The sequence below is a fragment of the Adelges cooleyi genome, unplaced genomic scaffold (assembly GCF_023614345.1).
Source record: "Adelges cooleyi isolate 19-005CV unplaced genomic scaffold, UGA_ACOO_1.1 ACOO_flye_CR_arks_rails_tigmint_CR_PRNA_247, whole genome shotgun sequence".
Classification (NCBI taxonomy): Eukaryota; Metazoa; Arthropoda; class Insecta; order Hemiptera; family Adelgidae; genus Adelges; species Adelges cooleyi.
In genome coordinates this window covers 7,855,337-7,877,996 of record NW_026095912.1, presented here as the reverse complement: position 1 = coordinate 7,877,996, position 22,660 = coordinate 7,855,337, and the positions used below count along the sequence as shown (strand labels likewise).

General features: G+C 30.6%; 2 protein-coding genes across 4 annotated transcripts; both read left to right on the top strand.

Annotated features, from left to right (window-relative positions):
* Nucleotides 1-1,141: 1,141 nt before the first annotated feature.
* On the top strand, nt 1,142-5,962 carry LOC126836434 (phenoloxidase-activating factor 2-like). The gene is made up of 6 exons (XM_050569812.1): nt 1,142-1,691; nt 4,169-4,536; nt 4,619-4,769; nt 4,856-5,145; nt 5,225-5,388; nt 5,591-5,962. The coding sequence occupies exons 1-6, from the start codon at nt 1,486-1,488 to the stop codon at nt 5,789-5,791; spliced, it is 1,380 nt and encodes a 459-aa protein (XP_050425769.1). The 5' UTR covers nt 1,142-1,485; the 3' UTR covers nt 5,792-5,962.
* Nucleotides 5,963-9,772: 3,810 nt separating this feature from the next.
* On the top strand, nt 9,773-16,818 carry LOC126836436 (phenoloxidase-activating factor 2-like). 3 transcript variants are annotated; one of them, XM_050569814.1, is made up of 6 exons: nt 9,773-10,029; nt 12,375-12,646; nt 13,741-14,046; nt 14,668-14,942; nt 15,393-15,556; nt 16,337-16,816. In XM_050569814.1, the coding sequence occupies exons 1-6, from the start codon at nt 9,994-9,996 to the stop codon at nt 16,553-16,555; spliced, it is 1,272 nt and encodes a 423-aa protein (XP_050425771.1). In that variant the 5' UTR covers nt 9,773-9,993; the 3' UTR covers nt 16,556-16,816. The 3 variants fall into 3 exon arrangements, with proteins under 3 accessions (XP_050425771.1, XP_050425770.1, XP_050425772.1); XM_050569813.1 differs by lacking the exon at nt 9,773-10,029 and adding an exon at nt 11,922-12,050 and having other exon boundaries at nt 16,337-16,818; XM_050569815.1 differs by lacking the exon at nt 9,773-10,029 and adding an exon at nt 11,926-12,050 and having other exon boundaries at nt 12,375-12,625; nt 16,337-16,814.
* The last annotated feature ends 5,842 nt before the right edge of the window (nt 16,819-22,660 follow it).

The window sequence follows — 22,660 nt, the reverse complement described above, 5'->3', positions numbered from 1 at the left end:
CATAAAACATATGTGGCTTGGGTCAAGAAAGGTTCATCATTCATCTCCCTTTTTTAGTTTTAAATAAATGAGCTATAACTTTTTTTTCCATAAATTACAAGTCTCCAACTCTCTTGAAATTACTCTCGTGGGAAATTTATTTATTGTAATAAAATCTTCTAATAAATAAAAAATCTTCTCACTCAGGAAAAGCGGTTAAATTACTAACTCAAAACCGTTAAAAAAGGAAATTGAAAGCTAAACTTTCTATAATATTTAAAGAGGTAGTTTATTTCCAAAAAATGAACACGTGCAGTATGCAATTTTTTCTACTCATCAAGTTTTGGACGATTTTTATAAGTAACATAAATTGAAACTTTTTAGAATAAATTTACTTTTTTTTTCTAGATATTATTTTATATTATTAAAAATTAATTTTATTAATTATTCTTAAAATGGAAATTATCTTGGTTCTGATGTTTACTAACCGCTTTAAGAACTGTAGCGCAGTTTGTACTTATATTAAAAAAAAAAACATAAACATTACTATAATATACACTCGTATATTTCCACAGGAACTTAAAGACATTTGGAGGGGCTAGGGCCCAAGGGAAAGGGTGGGGGTTAAGTGCCACTGCTCGAGAGTGTAAAATCCGCTTGTACTCTCGTCTCAATGAAAAATATTCACTTTCCTTTTGGATTTTTCATGTATTTCTGCCTATGGTCTACTACTAGACTGAATGCAGATGGGTATAATTAAAATAATAAAATATTATGTACACATACTTTGTATACATAAAAAAAATATATAATATATATTTTTTAAGTACATTTGGAGTACATAGGTAAAGTGTCAATTTTACAACAATTATTAGCATGTAGTACCTATATTGTGGTGTTTTACTTGTGTGCATATTATGCGCTTACCAATACCCTACGCAATAGCCGGCGGTAGGAATATGGTACACAACAAAAAACCCGTGTTCATGGAATCGCTGTAAGTGTATAATGTATGCGAATGATTTGTATAATATGTACCTATAGTATGAACTATGATTTGTACTATATATATATACTATGATTCATGATTGTATGTGCGCGTTTTCACGGACATTGGTCAAAGCGGTTTTTAAAAAGTAAGGAGGTAGCCGCCGCGCCGCGACGGTGGCCGCATCGGCAGTTAGCGGTAGAAACGTGTTCGCGATTAACCTTTGGCCAGCGGCGTCTTGGCTCAACAACAATAAAAACATAAAACGAGCACATTTGTTACTTTTCCCGTTTCGGCCGACTGGTCTTCAAACGCCCCGCGGGTATCGAAACCATAGTTTCATTTTTATTAATTCGTAAATTATTAGTACTGTTTATTTTTGTTCCTTCCCGTCAGTAAGACGACATCGTTCGGACTCTCCGGCGTACGTTCGAAATTGTGTTGTACAATATTATTATCATCACGTCGCGGCAACGATAACATAATAATAAAAACAATAACAATATTATATTATTTTGATGATGATAACGACGTCGTTCGGGCGAAATGCCGGCCAAGCGATCGCCCTGTCCGTCGTGGCGGCGTTGTTGTCATCGTGTCCCGCCGCAGCCGCGCCTCAATCCGGCAACGACCAGAGCCCAGTGATCACCGTGGCCGGCGAACGCTGCAAATGCGTTTTGTTCTACTTGTGCGACGCCTCCATGACCGTCAACGTTGCCCTGGGGTAAATAAGATTGCAATAATAATAAATAGCAATACATTGTCGGCTCTATAGTGCTGTGACCGGTGCACCCGCAATGGGTTCGCGTATCAAGTTATTTTCAAACTTTGGTTATAATGTCAACGGCAAAGTTTGAAGTAATTTAATTTTAACATGTATATTACGCAGAAGCGGTGTGGGAACTAAGTTCAACCCGGGAAAATGGAAATATTATTTACCTACTTAAAAAAAAATTGGACATGGTGAGATTGGTGGCTATTGCCATTTCCACTAACAAGTTACAATTATGACCCCGTCTACTTTATAGGTGCGAACAAATTTATCAATATAACATCTCATGTTTTAGTGACACCTGTATTAAAACTAAAAACAGAAGATTTAAAAAATGCACATGTATTTTTTTTCATCTATACCTTATCAATTCACTACACCGAACATATACATTATTTATTATCTATGACACATGTGTCCAAATAGAGCAGTAGAGTGTAGGTTTACTTAAGCTGAAACCTAACTACTTAAGCCGAGCCTGACTAACCGTGTGTTTTGACTTAGAATGCCCCCCAGGCCCCATATATATATATATATATATATATATATATATATATCTGTTTTTGGAAGAGATAATAAAAAACTAATTAGCACCATTAGAAAATATTTACAAGTTACATTTATATATTGTCCTATTTTATTTATTTATCGTATGGCATATAGAGACACGTAACATACATACAGTATACTGTATATATAAGTTATAACATAGAATAAAATAAAAATTTAATTACATAACATAAAACAAATTGTCCTTAAACTTATAAAAAACAATTTGGCGGTAAAATGTATAGGAATTTAATATACAGGTACTCCGGAAATAAAAACAGTAGTGTTTTGTAATACGAGTCACCGTGTTATTTTGAGAGACCTTGAGTGAGTTATCATAAATTTAATTTGTATTCATTTTTTTAAATTAATACAATCGATATTTATCGGTATTTATATATTGTTTATAATTATAAGCTATTAATTTAATGATACAAATGTGATCAAGACAAATTAAAGAGGGATCTCGTACACGGGACTAAACATCACTCATTTAAAACGATATCAATTTTGTGTATTTGGGAAATTTTACGATTATTAATTATGTACAATAAATAATACCTAAAGTTTGATGTCAAAGTAAATCAATCATTTGATAGTTAATAGTTCAGTTCCACAATACTCAATGGCGAACACCTAAAATATATTGAGTACTATAAGTATAATAATAAGTTATATAATATAAGGTATACTATATAACACTATTTAACTAACTATAAATTTAAATAAAATTAAATCTTCATAAGTAGTTAATTAATCATCTGACACAAAAATCGTCAAGGTTAAAAGTACAAATTTAAAACTGAGAGGTAATTTTGTTCTGGGCTCTTATATCTTTATAATTTTTTTAAAATAAAATATAATCGTATGCTTTTATTACATGATGATTCCAGTATATAATGTCTTTTACTAAATGTGCAAGTACGATATAGTGCAAATATCAAAAGTAAAAAATTAAAAGAATATTGTTTATGAGCTAACTACTAAATATAAACTTTTTTTGTTTGGGAGGGGTTGACTCACGGGACTAAAACAGGGAAAAATACATACTAAGTATTTATAATCAAGGTTATAAAATGTATATAAAATATATATTTAAAATTTTATACATAAAATGTTGATACCGTCAAAAATTTAGCCAATAATAGAGAATATGCGTAGTTATGTTTAGATGAAAAAACCCATGCTGTCAAGGTTGCTGAGATAGTCCGAAAAATAGATTAACTACCAAAAAGAGTCTTAATTACTGAACTAATAATTATACATCACAGTTTAACTTTTAAATTAAGTTTTTACAAAAAATTGTTTATACTGAACACCTTAATAAATAAGGGTTCAACGTCCTTCTAATTAATGACTAAAACTGTAGTGTACATTGTATATTCATTAGGTGACGAGGATTTCTTAATAGTTGGGTAGGTACATGTTAATATTTTTAAAAAACCATATTCGAAGTAAAAAATTAAAAAATTGTATTTTGCATAAACCCTTTTGTTGTATTTCAAACACTGTATTAATAAAATGAACTTCTACTTCTATAGACAAATCAACTGCGTTTTGTTAAATACCAGTGGTAAAATATATAGCTGATTAATCGAATAATAAAACATATTTTAAAAAGAGTTAATTTTCGCTAATACTATTGTATGTACTATTTATCCCATACATTAATTTTTGAAACAAAAATGTCTAACAGAACTTAAAATAGTTATAACTAGAACTTCTATTATTTTTGTCTTTCTACTTTTATTATTGACTTTTTAGTATTTGAAATACGGCAGTACTATTTTTCACTAAAAATAAAAACTGTTTACTGTAGAAATAATTATTTGTAATAGTAAATAATCATAATTTATTTTAATAAAACATTTTTATTTTAGATCAAACGAAAAAGGCTGTACTGACGGCTTAGTGTGTTGTCGTGTAGAAAATAATGAAGGCTCGTCAAGTTCGATCAACATTGATACTTCAACTTCTGAATCACCACCAATCATTGAACAGTCTACACAAAGTTCCACCCAACCAACGAACCATAATCAAAACCAACAGCAACAAAATAATCAAAATCAACAACAAAATAATCAAAATCAGCAACAAAACAACCAAAATCAAAACCAACAGCAAAATGGTAGCGGCAGTCATAGCCAGAACTCAAACAGTAACCTTGAGTGTGGAGTTGGCTTGCCACCACCATCTTCTTACAATGATCAATCAGAAGATACCAAAGTACGGATTACCGGTGCCCAAGGTATTCCTTAAATCGCGATTTTATTAACATTATTGAGATCTAATAAGTATAATTATCTAAATGATTTTATTTTTATTTTCAGATAAAACTCTCACGTACTTTGGCCAATTTCCCTGGATGATTGCCTTATTGAAAGTCGACATCAACGAAGGCACGAGAGTAGATAACGTTTTCCAGTGCGGCGGTTCGTTGATACATCCAAGAGTCGTTTTGACGGCAGCTCATTGTGTTAGGTATATCTTTTTTTAAATTCAATTCTGTATAACGGTTTGGGTGTTTATACTATTTAAATAAATTCAAAATCAAATTTTTCATGTAGCGGCCAAGAGCTGGAACTGATGAAAGTGAGAGCCGGTGAATGGGATACTCAGTCCAGCGAAGGCCAGATAGAGAACTTCCAATTGCACCAAGACCGTCAAATTCTTCGATCGTATGTACATGCCGAACACAACAACGGATCTATGTACAACGATCTAGCTTTACTTGAGCTCGAATCACCGGTCGTACTGGATCAATACGTCAACGTTATTTGCCTTCCAGGCAACGGCAAACACTTAAACTATGACCCTCAGTCATGTGTATCCACCGGATGGGGCAAAGACGACTACGGTTAGCATCGTCATTAATAGTATACAACTATTGTAATGTCAATTGGCTATAGTTTTTTTCATTGCAATGTCATGTTCAGGGCAAAAGGGACGGTATCAATACACGCTAAAAAAAGTTGATCTGACCATGGTACCAAATGACGTGTGTCAGAAACAGTTAAGGACCACCCGGTTAGGCAATTTTTTCCGTTTACACAGCAGTTTCGTATGCGCTAGTGGTGCTAGAGGAACAGACGTGTGCAAGGTAAGCATTACCGACAGAAAATAACCAAACCGTTATAAAAGCACTCTATTTTTGGTCATAGAGTTTTAAAAGGATGTAACGTTAGATGTAACCTATTGGCTTGATAACATTTCATCATATTAAATTTATACATTTTTTCTAGACTTTTTCGAAATTCGAGTCTCTTTATAGTATAATACAATTTATTCATTGTCATATACAGGGAGACGGCGGTGGACCGTTAGTGTGTGCTGTGAAAAATTCAGCTAGGTCAGCGTTGAAGAAATACACTCAAGTGGGCGTCGTGTCGTGGGGAATTGGATGTGGCGATGAACAAGTGCCAGGCGTTTACTCTTCTACCTTAGCCAATTCTGAGTGGCTCAATAAACAGCTAAAGACCATACTAGCCAACGAATATTCATAATTTTTTTTTAGTTGATAGTTTAATTTATAATATTATGCTTATGCTGTTTATATTATTTGTAATAATTATTAGTTATTAAACATATTATATCAGACAATGGTACAGTACTTCCTCGAAACTATAGAAATTAATGTTTTGTTTAACGAACAATAAAGTCAATTATTAAAACAATATCCTCTAATTGATTTATACAACCTGTGTCATGTTATTATGATATTATCAAGTAACATGCTAGGGGTAATCAATTAAAAGTTTAATTTCAATTGTATGTATAGCTACATCCCAAAACTAATGTGATTCTTTCACAACTGTTTACGGAGTGCATGATTATAATCTAGGATTGTCAAACAAACAATTGAATGTTGACTATCTTTTATTGATATGTACACTAAGCATTATCACATAATAAAAGACGGTGTAATAAAAAATTATAGATAGTGTTAAAGTATTACAAGCAATAACTAAGAAAAATATTAGCAGTTCATAAACTATACACACATACCCTCATCCTTTCACAGTCGAGTAAAAAAAAAAATTGGTGATAAATAAAGGTTTTACAATTTAAATTGTTTACACAAATTATTATTATAGACAAATATACAGCCAATGGTCAAGAAAGCGTGACTTTAATATCATACTAACAAAGCACATAATTTTTTTTTTCACTATAAATTATGATATTATGGCGCATATTTTTACTTGACATCCTTTAAAGGCAATGTTAAAAATTGTATATACCTAGTTAGGGTAGGTTAAAACATTAATATTATTACTCAACAATGAATAATAGTTTAATGTTTTGGCCACTACAGTTAATACGTCTATGCTATTTAAATATACAAGGTCTATATTATCCAAAAATGTAGATAAGTCTTGCTAATTTTTAATCTCGATAATACAACCAAAGTACTTTCAAAATATTTATAATAAAAGTTAAATATAAACATTATAATAATAACGATGTAGTTTTTTTCACAAGTTTTAGTTTTTCGTAGCTTTTTTCTAAATTCCTTGTATTACATTTTTTGTGACTAGTTCGTAATGCCTGACTAATGAGCATTGTATGTTATTTTTGAATTCGTATTCTAAAGTGTAAATTAACCAACAAATTCTTAAGTATTAACACGACTCTAAACTTTGTCAAAAAACTCGTAGACTTACAAAATTAAAAGTTTTTAAAATAACTAACCGGAGTAGACTGTGGAAAAAATTGAATTGTTTTCTAGTATTTATCTTAAAAACTAACTTGGTGCTTTTGAAATAAATCCTATACAACTGTAATCAATATAAATCTTAGAAAACATTTTTAAATGTTATGAATAATTGTTACGATTAATATTTTTTAATAAATTATTAGTGAAATATTTAATATTGAGTATTACAAAAAAAATGCTAAAACGATTATCATGTTAAGTATTTATTTTAAATATATTTATAAGGTTTTTACTTTTTACAGTTATTATGGGTAATAATATCAACGTGGACCTATCATTTGAGCTATATAATATAAATACATGTTCGTAACTTTTCAACTGAAATGTCCTGTTCTAAATAATAACTATTATTTCTGAAAATCATTTCAATTATTTTTAATAGTGTATAGAACTAATCACTGTACCTTGAATGGCGCTCGTTAATTATTTTAAAGACGAAGCACCAATTTTGACATTATACATGTAAATTCGATAAATTGGCATTCAGGCGAGCAGGGTTTTTCCCATTAGTAATATTTTTTTAAGTAACCCTCTCTATAAAAGTCGACTACTTCCACAATAAAAAGAAACTATACGTGGTGAACGACCCATACACAATGCTATTATTTGTTTTTTATTTGACTCATAACTTATCGACACGCCTCCTTAATTAGCTTCGAGAAACGTGAAGATTTATGAACACTTAGCAATAAATAATAAACAATATCCAAAGTAGATATATTAGTTGTGTATATTCTCTTTGCACGATGTAAGCTTAATTTACATCATAACTGACTACGTCAATGATAGGTACGATTTTCAATGCCATCGAGCAATTTATAATAACAGCGTAAAGGAAAAATCTGAAACACTCTTGTAAAATCATATTTTAATATGCAAAACGTATTCAATGGCGTACGTTTTTTTTTCTTAATTAAAATAATACCTACACATTATTGTTATTTATCAACATTCACCTATAATGGTTTTATAGTAAAAATCTATTCTTGCTGCTTGCTTATTATATGAACACAACATGTTATATTAAAAAAAAAATCTGATTATGTACTGAACAAGCGTGCCACTTTTTCCCGTTACATTTGTCCTGTGGAATATGTTTAGAGGAAAAACGTACAATTATCATCTTAAAATAAAACAACTAAGCGTATTTCTACAATAACAATATGTTGTAATGGCATTTTAACAGTAAGTGAAAAACACTAAAAGTGCTTACTGTAACTCTAGTGTCTAATTACTAATACATCTACCTACCTAGTTATCACAGCTAATTAACAGGTTGCATTTAATATGGGTATTTAATATGTACACAACAGTAAAACACAAACCATTAAATTAAACGCTGTCTTGGAAAGTATAATAATTATTACCTATATTATATGAAATGTTGTTACCTAAAACTAATCGGTAGTTCAACAATTAATCACTCTACCTAAACAAAAGTTAATATAACTTATAAAAAAACATTCTGGTTCTTTCGTTGCACCACTGAACAAATACAGTTGGAACTTGGAAGTTTGAAGTACAGAATAACCAGAAGAGAAACCTAGGCCGGGACTGACAAGTGTCCGACATTTTGTTTTTGCCGATTAAGTATAATTATCACGAGTTTTCTTGGATTTTTTTATCTAAAGTTTATCTATTAAAGTCTGGTTCCCAGTCACAAAAAAAAACAACAGGCTCATAAAAACCAATTTAATTTGTTTAAAGTTTCCATTCTGGTTATTCAGTATTTGAACTTTGAAGGATTTAGACAATTGATTAAATTATCTGGTCTGAACAAAAATTTGAACATTGAACTTGACTATTTCGTTTGACGTACATTTCAATGATATAGAAATAATTAAAAATAGTTTCAAGTTGAGAACGTCACTCTGAGTGATAATAGCAATAGCCTTTGTCCGGGACTGGGGGTAATTTATACTATATTTGTGAACTTTCTTAACCCAGTTGTTGGAAATTCGCAATGATTATTTTTTCGTTACTCTTGATACAACCGACTGTAATACTTGAGCAGTAAATATTCGAATTTGGCCAATAGCCACTGATCGTTTTCCATAATCGCACTACACAAACGTCCCACTCCGCCGACATCTCCAAGGACTCACAAAGCCGTCGGTTGGCATACATTAATAATATGATTAATTTGATACGTATAAAGAATATGTATATAAGTATATTTTAACATGCCGTATATTTTGTGCTAGTGTTTGCCGGTTTTTCTGGTTTACGGGTTGCGCTTACCTATACCACGGGTGAGGTTCGCTCGTGCCTGACCCAAAGTGTTTACAACAATATTGGTCTTGAAATACTATAATGAACAATAATTATATTACAAACGATGCATAAGTAGCAGGTACGCGATTGTTGGACGAACGCGCTAACGACCTTTACCAATTCTGTTATCACCGAGACGCTCTTGTTCGCCATATAGCCTAGGGATATGCTAGGTGTATAATAATTATTATAATATAAACAATGATAATATTATTTTAACCGATAACCGAATATGCTGTCTATATGCAATAAGCGTTGGCCGCGCGTTCCATGACAAAAGGCTCTTTCTTAGTGGAAGTGGCCACGAGTGTAATTATACTTGCATACTATAAATGTGTTAGTTCGAATGATTTTGTTTATTTGTTTTTTGATACGATCCGAAGGTCTGGTGGGGATTGGAAATTAATACGATCCGACGTACGTAAGTCAACGTGGTGGGATTTTTCTCTGGTACACACGCTATTATTATTGTATGGACGTTTGCCGGCCCCTACCACAGACCATGGACTCGGACCAGCGAGATAGGCCGCGATAAACCCGAAAGTCACCAGCACCGCCGCGCAGTGTTGCGATCGGCGCTTTTTCTCCGTCTTTCCGACCATTATCACTGTTATCATCGCCAACATTATTATTATTGTTATTATTATTCAGAAAATATATTTTTGCAATATACCTTAACGTCTTGCCCGCGCACATCCGAGCAGTGCCGTCGTCATGCATCCAGTCCGAAGTCAACCGACGTCGCCGCCGGTGAGTGTTCGTCGCAATTGACAATGTGACAACATCTATCTTAATACAAATAATAATCTGATCTAAGGGGGGGGCGTCTCTAATACCGCAGATAGTGCTGTCGGCGCGCATTCAGTAAATAACAAATAATAAGTATAATATAGTCGATAGTGGTGTATTTAGGAAGTGTGATGACATAATTATTTGTCTTGCTCTTGCTTAGACCAAAAGAGCTTAAACCCCACACCCAAGGTATAGATAGCAGTTTTGTCTTGCCGACGTCTGTCTGCATCAAATATTTAAAAAACACATTTACAATGTTTTTAAAATATTAATTTTATACTTTGCTGATCAGACACTAGGTCAAAGATTAATTATCATTCATTTGTACGAATGAATGCATTTTAGTTGACCCCAATCTCCAATTGTGTGGGATGAGAAAGAAAAAAGAGTGTTTCTACTTTTAATTTGTATTTTCTATTTACTAACCGGTCGTTTTACACAAAATGACTGTAGTACAAAAAACAACCACATTTCGTTTAGATTTCTTGTTATATGCATAATTTGACTTTTTAGTGTTAATGTAACCAGTTATGTATTTTGAGCTTTATTTTTGAGTAGGGGAGGGGGGCAATGAATAATTTTCGATGTCCGTTGTTGGAAACTGGGTTGACTTTGGTATTATAGGGTGTCCCAAAAATAGCGCAACTTTTAACATGGTTGCGCCAGTTAAACAGTTGTGCTATTTTTGGGACACCCTTTATTTATTGATATTAGGTGTACAATTTGGCTAAACTTTATCATGAAATCGTATTTGCAGTATGGTGAAAAAACATTTTCCACAGTGTTTTTATTATGTTAATAAAATGCTATTACTTATGCTTACTCGACGATGAAAATATATCATTAAAAACCATTTCGTCCTAAAACTGTTTTTAAACAATGTAAAATGGGGTGAGATCAATTACTATTCAATAACTTAATTGTAATATATATTGTATAATTTATTCAAATAAGTTATAAAAAGTATTTTATTTTCAAAAATGTTATCTTAGATATATATATATATATATATATATATATATATATATATATATTTACACATATATATTTCAAATATCATAAATTTGTTCAGCACATCCTTCTCACAAAACAAAAACAGAGCTGTCAGCCAGCTTAAAAACTAAATTTCACTTATATGTTTTCTTATATGCAATTTGGGGGGGGGGGGGGGATTGGGATATTTTTTTTACATTTCAAATGATTTTAGAGAATACTGCGCTGTTTTTTTTTCTTTACCTTAACGAAAGTTTACATACATAAAGAAAGTAATAATATATTATTATGTTTATATTTTATGTTGCACCGAACCTTGTCCTACTATTGGCAACAGACAATTAAACATGGTGTTTAAAAAATATGTCTGAAAAAACCCATGAATCATATTATTAGGTATATTGAATAATTTTGGATGAGGACTGTTCTTATGGATCCTGTCGATTGTATATTACACCATGTTAAGTCAATCTCAATAAATTAGCGAAACTATAATTTATGTACTGTACATCACATAATCTTTTAGGTGCCATTCGTATGTTTTATTGCAATGTAAAATTATTCATGTAGGTCAGGTAACATTACAATTTGCAAATAATAATAAACCCGTACAAACATATTTACGTTTACGAACATTTAAGAAACGAGTCAAGGCTACGTTGTCTTATCTAAATTTGTCTTGTATAATATATGTATACGGCTTTCTTAATAAATATAAGGTGCACAGCTCAAATAAACCTTATTGTTTCGATTATTCAAAACTCGTTTCGTCGTAGGTAAACTGTAATTCGCTGAATTGTATAGTCTCGTACCTAATTTAAAGTCCGATTTATTTACATATTATATACATTTATTTAATATTAATAAATAATACCAATATAAGAATTTAAGACGGCTATCTACTGTGTATAACTATAATACAAGTCAATAAAATGGCCAAGGGTCAATATTACCTCAGATCGAACAACGCATTTGTTTTTAATACGGTAAACCTTAACTCTGTGATGGACTACATTGTTATCGTAAATCTGGTTATCTTACAGTCATCATACTAATTACCGTAGTTAAAACCCTTCAATTACTAATTGATTTAATTATCTTATTTACTTATTACCATAATAGAGTTTAAAAAATCAATATTATATATTATAATTTACTCTGCACATCCGTATCAAGGGAGAAACCTTGAAAATCATATTCCTTGAGTGACAAGTCCAGTGACTATGTGAACTTTGAAGGATTATGAAACGAAAGGGTTAATTTTTTCAATGGTTTAATCTCATTTTTGCTGTTGTATTATCTTTTCACAGTTATTTATTTTATTGGTGTCCGTGTCGACGGTGCTTCAGACGACAATTACTTTGGCACAAACGCCAAGTGTCATTGACGAAGCCATATTAGAAGTTTTCCCGGCGCCACCAGATGAAACTTCGTCGGTCTCACCTAATAGTGGAATAGACAATGGCCAACCAGAACAAGGGGCCTGTACATGTGTACCGTACTATTTGTGTACCAGCAATCAGTCGATTAACACTGATGGCACTGGATTGATCGACATAAGGTTCGTTCCGGATCCTATTAGGTATTAATATTATAATATTCCCAAAATTTTAGTTTCTCTTGTTGGCATTACTGGTTATGACTCGTGCTTAAATTGTATTTATTCATTTTGGTTTCATCAAAAAACATAGTTATTTGACTTAAACATTTTAATTTGAATTAAAATCTTATTAAAGTGTTCAAACTGTTTAAAAGTACTATACTTTTCACTTTTCAAGTTACTTTTGCTTCCAGCTTCTTCTCTGCATTGTGAAATCACAACTACACAAGTGAAATTAGATCTTATTAGATTTAATCCGGTCACTCTACTTGCTTATCCTTCACTATCTTTCTATTTGCTTCACACTATGGATATAGTCATATAGACAATATAATGTCGAAATAAACCGTACTTAAATTTGATTCTTGTATAATATAATTATATCATCAGTTTTAAATTCATAAGCGGAGATCAGAAGATCTTACTAAGAGCTTAGCGCCCAAAAAGAGGCCCCTATTATTATTATTATTTCATAAAATAAAATAAGATTATCGGAGTATTTCTTGGTGCTTATGAATGATTACTGCAGTAGATCAAATTTATATAAAGCATATCGTTTGGTGCTTGGAAAATTTAATACATTTTGAGATAAAAGTTGTAGGGTCCGGTGCAAGAACTAGGGTTGTAGGGTCCGGCTATCTCTATATTATTTTTAAATTGTTCATGGCGGCCAAAAAAAACCATTGTCCAATTTACCATTAATATGCGTTTTGTAATATCTTTGTAGGTAATAGCTGGTTTTACTGTTTGATGCATGAAAATGTAAATAATTTGTCCATAAAAAAAATTGTTGATAATAAGGGGAGATAGCCGGTTCTTGCATCGACCTCTTCAGTTGCTCTTCAAAGAACATATTCTGTAAAAATACATGTTTTAATATTTGTTACCACCGTTAGGCGAAGCCTAAGTGCAGTTTATTTTTTACTTAAGATTCAAGCCCCTCCTCTCTCTTCTGATATTTCTGCCTGTGTCTTAAACTATAACTGCTATCAATTGTGACCAGAATACCCTATTTTATTATAGAGTTAATATTATCAAACATTCTTTTTATAAAAGTTCTAGTTTCCTATTTACAGAATTAAGGATGGTCCGTGTTCCAATTACTTAGAAGTGTGTTGCAATAATCCTATTTCTCCTTCGGAAACGACTACTCAATCCCCAACAAGTTACAAAGAGACCTACGCAGGATGCGGTCATTGGAATTCCGGTGGAGTGGGATTCAGAATAACTGGACATAGCAACAACGAGGCGCAATTCGGCGAATTCCCTTGGATGGTGGCTATACTCAAGGAAGACCACATTAATCAAGGAAAAGCATACGTGTGCGGCGGATCGCTAATCCACCCCAGTGTCGTGTTAACGGCCTACCATTGCTTACACGAGTAATATATTTACATTCAATTGATTAAACCAATTTTGGACAGGCATACACATTAAAAATGTCGTGGGGTCTACTATTTATCACATAAACCTAAGCCCCCCTCCCAGATTTAACCTTAATATTCAAATTTTATTTCAATTCTATAACGGCATACATAGCAGAACATAACGTTTCTAGAAATACTATACTTAACGCGTTCATTTTTTTTTATAATACGATTCATTGAAGCTACAATTCTGTTCTCTAAATTTGGTAAAAGGAAACTACATTAAAAAAAAAAAAAAAAAAAAAATGTTAAATGCAGGTACACATTTTTTTCTGCATTTATAACTAATTGCAAATAAAAATAATTAAACAAAATCGATTATGATTTATGTTATTAAATAATTCTCATAGGATATATTGAGGTGCATATTTTTATTCGAATAATAATTAGAACATCTCTGATAGCAAGTTATTTTTTTTTAAAAATACACCTAACAATAGCTTGAATATATTTTTTTACATTTTAGTTACTTTATTTATAGGCTAAATAGTGTATAGTTCCCTAATTTAGGTCTCCTAAGCCATCGATGCTGATAGTATAACATATGTAAATTTATTTTTTATTTTATTAACCTAGTCATATAAAAGATCAGGCAAAATTGGTAATTCGTGCAGGCGAATGGGATTCGCAAACAGAAAATGAACTTTTTCCGCATCAAGACGGCCGAGTGTTGAAAATAGTGCAACACGAGAAATATTACGGCGGTGCCCTGTACAACGACGTAGCTCTCATATTTTTAAAGGATCCGTTTATGCTTAAAGAAAACGTCGGCACAATTTGTCTTCCCTCACAGGACTTCTACTTCCAAACAGAACGGTGTTTCGCTAGTGGTTGGGGCAAGGACGTTTTCGGTAAGCTTATATGACATTTATAAGTATCTCTGTAAATTTTTAAGGAACATTCATGAATTTAAATTGTGTTACGCAATTCATTGAAGAATAATATTTCTCCTCTTCTTCAGGTGTAATTCCCATTGCATCTATCCTGAGGTTTTCCGCTTCTTTAGCACCCTAGCCACCTCAAATCTTTCTGTATCCTGTCTAGGACGTCCTCCATGTCTATTTACGTTTAACCTATATTTTATTATCACCACAAATTTTCCTACTGATCTCCACACGTGTCCGGTCCATCCTGTTTTACTGCTCTTTAAGGTTCTAACTTCTAACCAAACTATACTTGCTTCTCCATCGTGTAGGTCTTCTAACTTTTTATTGGTTCTTTTCGTTCGTACTCTCTTTCGCTATTCTTCTTTGGTCTCTATACTCTTTTATTTTTATGAATATGATTGTACTTTTTTTTAGGTAAAGTCGGGTCTTACCAAGTCATTTTGAAAAAAGTTGAATTGCCTATCGTACCACGCGTACCTTGTTTAGATGCGTTAAAACGCACTCGACTCGGGCCCAATTTCAAGTTGCACGAAAGTTTCCTTTGCGCCGGAGGAGAATCTGGCAAAGACACTTGCAAAGTGAGTAAAAAATTTATTTCTAGTTGTTAACCATTAGAAACGGCGCATGTATAGACTACATAAAACACATTCACCACCATCAACCATACCTAGAATATAATGAAATCTCAAGTAAGCTATTTTTAACTGTCCCTCTTTCACGTCTTAAAAGTAATTTTAGCAATGACGTAAATTAAAATTATGTATTCGAATTCCTCTCCATATTTTTTGTTCTCCAGCATGTATGTTTTACAACCTTTTCATTTTTATTTTGTTGGCAGTATTAGTTTACCACGTATACCATAAAAGTATACATCGAAACAGATCCCTTAAAAATACTTAACTATCTAGAAAAATATAATTCTACTAAACGATTTATCTACAGACTACATCTAAAGCATATATTTGTATAACCAATATTAGAAACATTTTAAACGTTTAAAACATATTTTGATTTTAAAGCCACAAAAACACCGTTTTAAGTTTGAACTCTTTAAATGGCCTTGTAAGGTACAAATACTCAATTTGACTCAATAGAGAATATACAGTATACCCGTATAAAATAAATAATATCTTGAGACGTTAGTCATCGAGTCTGAGCAATGATAATTATTACATATATGTATGACTGTGTATCCACATAATTGTGTAATTTAAATTTTAAACTATACACTTTGATTTTCGAAGTATACATTTTTAAATATACCTTTGACATAATGCCTTAAAATAAAAATAGTATAATCTCACGATCCGACAACGTTGTCTTTCCTACATAGTACTAAGCTGCATATATTTTTTTAGGGAGACGGTGGTAGTCCATTGATGTGTCCTATGCCTGAGAAAACCGAACAATACCATCAAGCCGGTATAGTGGCGTGGGGAATAGGCTGTGGAGAAGACAAGACTCCCGGAGTATACGTGAACGTCGCCCTGTTCAGACATTGGATAGACAGACAGATGAAAAAACACAATTATGATACAAGATACTACGACTCGAATTACAAAGGAACATATAATTAGACCGGTATATAATAAAACAATTTACCGACGTCTAATTGTAATAAGGAGACAAGTGACACTATTTATTTAAATTTTAACAGTATTTTTTTAGTTACAAACATATTTTATAATATTATTTATACTAGTTATCACATATTAAATTGTTGATTTTATTCAAAAATGTTATTTAGTATTCAATATTTTTTCGTTTTCCTATTTATTATATTACACTAATAATTATCATGATGTAGGTTCATGTATTGTAATCGCAAAATATTATATTTTTACTTCAATTATACATGTACCATGTACTTGATACATGCGGAAACCAAATTAGTTAAATATTTTCACCTTTTCTAAGGTGAAATAAAGTGAAATTTCAAATTTCTTATCTATGTCTGATATACAAGTATTCGTATGTATAATGATAATTTGATATAAAATGTATGTGTTAAATTAGTTGATGTTTGATAAGTAGAAAAAAAAAGGTTTATATATATATATATTTTATTTTCTAATGTATTTGTATATCTATAGTATCATGTTAATAATAACACCAACAAAAACAATACATGTGTGGTATTTAAAATCGATAACACTAAGTTACATTTAAAATAGTATAAATAATAAATTTTCTGTTGTTTATATTGTATATTTTATTACCATACAAATATAAAAAGTTTAAAAATGCTTGTCAGTAGACAACAATGAGTTTTGAAACTCAATAGTTAAAAATATTATAAAATATAAACAATAAGGCAAACTTCTAGAGCTTATCAATTATATATGCTCAATGTATCAACTATATCAAAGGAACTTGAAATTATAATTGTTAATGTTTTTGTAATATATAAACCTCATTAAATAGTATTTATACCAATGACCCTAACTTATTAAAAACTATGTAGTTATGGTAAATCCTAATTCACTATATTTGACCTAGTTTTCCTTAAAAAAATTTATATTTTATGGTTCATTAGTCCCTGGTCAAAATAATAGCTCAAAATAAAATAATTGCTGGCAATGTTTATTTTACAATGTACAACAGTAGTATATACCTACTGTAGAGTTTTATTGCTTTTTGTATCCCGTATACCGCATCCCATCTGTTTAATTATTTACTTATGATGAAATTTATTTGAATCATTGCGATGTACTTACGTAGCTGAATTTTATATACGTTTTTATGTTGAACTTTTACACTTGTTTTTTTGTTATGGAATGTTTTTACACATCATTAGTTACCAAAAGCGTTTGAGGTTATCCTTACCAAATTTTTAACACAATTTTTGAGAACCATGAATATTTTATCGAATATTTTAAAAATGTTAGCAATCTTTTTACTATTAATACAAGGTAATGTCGTTACAAAATATTTAATAGTTTATTTAAAATATCATAAAAATTACATTTATAATATAAAATATTGATTTGTACAATCAATTTTGCCAGGGCTTGCAGTGTCTAGTAAACCAATTATGATGACCGCACAAACATATTTAGAGAATGGTAACTATGCTTAAAATTTTAAATCATTAAATTTATTATTGTAACTAACTTTTGTGAACATTTTATTTTTCAGTGAAAGGTATGTACCTAAAATATTTTCTAACATTATTATCTTAGTTTCCACAAAATATTGGTTGGTAGGTAAACCGTAAATGCAAATTATATTTCTCTAATATGATATGGGGTTAAAACAAAAAAGTATTTTGGTTTAATTTTATTTACCTCAATTTACTAGGACCTAAATATTATTATAGGGCCTATTTTAATTGGCTGTAAATGCTTTGATTTAAATCTGCACACGCTTATAGTCAAAAAACACATTTAACATTTTCATAAAAAGAGATTTCTTTTATTTTGGTGTAATATATTATTTAGAGAATGAAGAAAAATATCCAAGACCATACACTACATATGTAGTGTATAATTTTTGTTAGCATTTTTTATTATGGTAGTCGACGCTTACTGGACTCACTTTGGGACCAAAACATTTCCTAGTAATCTTTGAGAAACATTCAAGTATTCAACTTAAATTATAAATTCAACTCTACTACTTCCAGGTAAAAATAACCTTATTTTAGACACAAATTAGCGGCCACTCTATAGTGTCGTCGTTGATCCAATTTACCAGTGTAGTGAGAGCTGTGAGACAAATAAACGATTTTTTTTTTTAAATGTTAATATACGTGCGACGATTTGGGCCCAGACTGTTTTGTCTATAAGACTAGACGAATGAGTCAACAATCCGTGAATTCAAAAAACGGCGACTACTGTATTTATTATGTTAATCTAAATGTCTTAATATTTTTTTTACTTTCATAGGAGTAATTGATAACTCCTAATATAAAATTACAAAAATAAAAATTACAATAGTATTTTATAACTTCTCTTTTTATGTTTAATAAATGTGTTTTTCCCCCTTTGTTTATTACATTAAAACAAATTAAATTGCTTTAGTAAAATTTAAATTGTATCTAAATTTATTTTTTTATTTTATAACTATACTAAATTAATTATTAATACTTCCTAGGTATGTTAACTAAAATAAAAATTGAAATTGATATGGAATGTGTAATATCTAGTGATGGGAAAATCCGGATTTTGAGAAGTTTAAAAAACCGGAGTTTTAAACTTAAAAATCCGAAATTCGGAGTTCAAGTTTTCGTTATAAATCCGGATTTTATGGTTCTCGCTATAAATTCGGATTTCAGAATTTTCGTTATAAATCCGTAGATTTGTATTTACCATTGAAAAATAACATTAGTACTTAATATTGTATATTGCATATAATTATATATGCATATGACTAAATTTTGAATACATTTAACGAAGTTACCGTGGTTACAATTTACTATCTACCAAAGTTACCATAACAATGGTAATGATTACCATAGTTTCCATAGTAGTGGTTACCTACGGTTGTAGTTACCTAGGTTACCACAATTGTGGTTACTAAGGTTACCACAGTTGTGGTTACTAAGGTTACCACAGTTGTGGTTACTAAGGTTACCACAGTTGTGGTTACTAAGGTTACCACAGTTGTGGTTACTAAGGTTACCACAGTTGTGGTTACATAGGATACCATGGTTGTGGTTATTTAGGTTACCACAGTTGTGGCTACCTAGGTTACCATGGGTGTGTTTACTTAGGTTACCACGGTTGTGTTTATTTAGGTTACCACAATTATGGTTACATACGTTACCACGGTTGTGGTTATTTAGGCTACTACAGTTGTGGTTATTTAGGTTACCACAATTATGGTTACCTAGATTACTACGGTTGCGGTTACCTAGATTATCACGGTTGTAGTTACTTACGTTACTACGGTTGTGGTAACGTAAATAACCATAACAGATTTTTACTTAAGGTGGTATCACAGCTACGTTGTCTGTCGTGTCGTGTGTCTTATATCGCCTTCTAATTGGCCGTTGTAATCACGGTATCATTGAGTAACCATGACCTACCGGGTTTTTGCTAGAGTTGAGCTGAGCTCAACTTTTGTATCGTGTGGTATAGGTGGTTAAAGTGTGGTAACCGCGGTCAATTGATTTTTTATCTACTATCAATTTGAACATACTTATTACTATCACTATATGCATTAAATGCCGGTTTGTCATTGATGGGCCGTATACGGTATATTTATAAGAAATTATTTTATCAAATTTAAATTTATTTCGCGAGTACTCTATGGCATTCACTGATTAAGTAACCACGATCGATAATTACCAAATTGGTATTAAATAGTTACCATTAGTAACCTTAAGTGGCCATGCCCACTTCTTAAATCGCACGACACGACAGACGACAAGGCTATTATCAGCATATATAAGCATATTATTTATGTTATAAATTCTAAAAAAAGACAATACTCAAGTTTATATATTTTTTAGTATTTCTTAAAGCTTTATAAACTTTTGAAAATAAAAAAAGTAACATGACATATTTTAATAACTTTATAAATAAAAAATAATTTGCTGAAAAAATTGACTGACCAACTATCACCTCCCGTCTTAAGTAAATTAGCCAGTTAAGTTTTAAAAGTTGATAGAACTCTAGAAAAAGAATAAAAATTTGAATATTGCCCAATATTGTAAAAAAAGAAAAACTACAAATTTAGTAGTATTTTAAGAGAAAACTAGTGTAGCGCCTTAAAAGAATCATCCAGTATATTGTTTATTTAGTTTTTTTTTTCAATTTTTACTTTAATTAACAAATAAAATAAATCAATTCCTCTATAAGTAAAATAATTTTCCATTCGACCACACTTTATATTCCGTTTCAAAGGGCGACGCATCTCCCATTTTTAAGGAGTAAAGTATAGGCAATTTATACAAAATCGTAATTTTATGCTTAAACTGTGATGTGTAATTGTTAGTTCAATAAATATACCTCTATTTTGGTAGTTAATTTATTTTTCGGACTATCACAGCATCCTTGAAAGCGATTTAAAAATGTTTTTTCATCTCTACATTTTTAAGCAGACTAAAAATAACTCGTTTAATTTTGTTTGTATTGTGTAAAACTATTAATATACAGATTTATAGAATTAATATGTTCATTAGAAACATAAAACTCATTGTAATTTAGTTGAAGGGATCCGATAATAGTATTTCATAGGGGATTAAAAGTCAACTAATTTAAACAAAACAATGAGGTCATCTTGTAAGCACTGCTGATCTAGTAATTACAAATTGGCTTTATAAACTTCAAACTTTGAAATCCAGATTTCTTGTTAATTCCGGATACTTCATGAACCCGTTTTCTTTGTAAAATCCGGATTCTCCGTAAATCCGGATTTTTTTTATTGAACTTCGAAATCCGTAAACCAGATTTTACAAATTTTAAGAAAATCCGGATTTATTTCCCTTTACAAGTAATATCACATTTATCAACATTTTAATTTTTATATGTTTTATTTCCAGATATTCATTTCCCATATTTGTACAATTAATTACCACAATGAAACATCAAGTATGTAGGTATAACAATTTGTGTTATTAATTTTTTAAAATTATAATGCAGTATTTAATTTAATCACAATGTTTGTTAAAAGTTAATGTGTTTTTAATATTTAAATTTATTATTTTTTAAATAAAAATATATTTATAATTTTTATTTTTATTACAGTAAAAGGGCAAGGTTTACAATTTTTATTTATTAAAAATTATTTCTTAAATCTTCTTCTATTAATCAAAAATCATTATAATTTACAATTTTCTCAGGTGTTTCAATATATTATCATACCTTGTAATGTGAAATTGTATTTGTTTAATATATTTATTTACATAATGTACTTGTGAATACGAAAGTAGTATGTTTAATCTTTTTTCACAAGTATAGGTTTTCTAAGAATTTTAGTAATTTTTAAAATATTAATTACTGAATTAAATGTGTGATTTATATACTTAAATAATATCTAAAAGTCGTAGAATGAAATAACAAAAGTGAATTCAAGTTTGCTTTATAAATGGCAAAAACAAAATAAATAGTAGAACAGTTATGTAGAATGTAAGCTTATAGTGAAATAGTAAAAAGTAAATATAATAATAGAAATAATAGAAATAAATTATTCTTACTGTTGGGACCTGAGCGGGAGCCCCGTGAAGTTGATTTAATAAACAAAACTCAGGCTAACCATACGGCATCATACTATTCTTTTATAATAGGTATTATAACTTATAAGTGCTTGAATTGGGAGGAAGGGCAAAGTACTCCAACTATTTTTCATAAATTGTAACGTACCCCTACTAATTTGTGGCACTAACAATTTTTGGGGGTAAAAAAATGCCGGATTCGCTCTTTTAGTTAACGTAAAAACGTCCCCTTACTTGAATTATTTTAATTCGAGTATTGAGTATTATGATACTTTGTTGTTATTACCAGGTAATATACAAACACGATTGGTAATAACAATGTAATTAGCTAATCAGCTGCGATTTTTTGAACATAAATTATCATACACAGGGTGATTTATTTCAATAGGCCACTCAATATCTCATAGGCAATAGGGTTTAATAAGAAGTTAAAATTTTTTTTTCATATTTATTTATATATTGTGATCTCAATTTTTCACATTTTTTTTGTGTTTTACCCCCTCCCAACTTTTTGATAGCAGCTTCT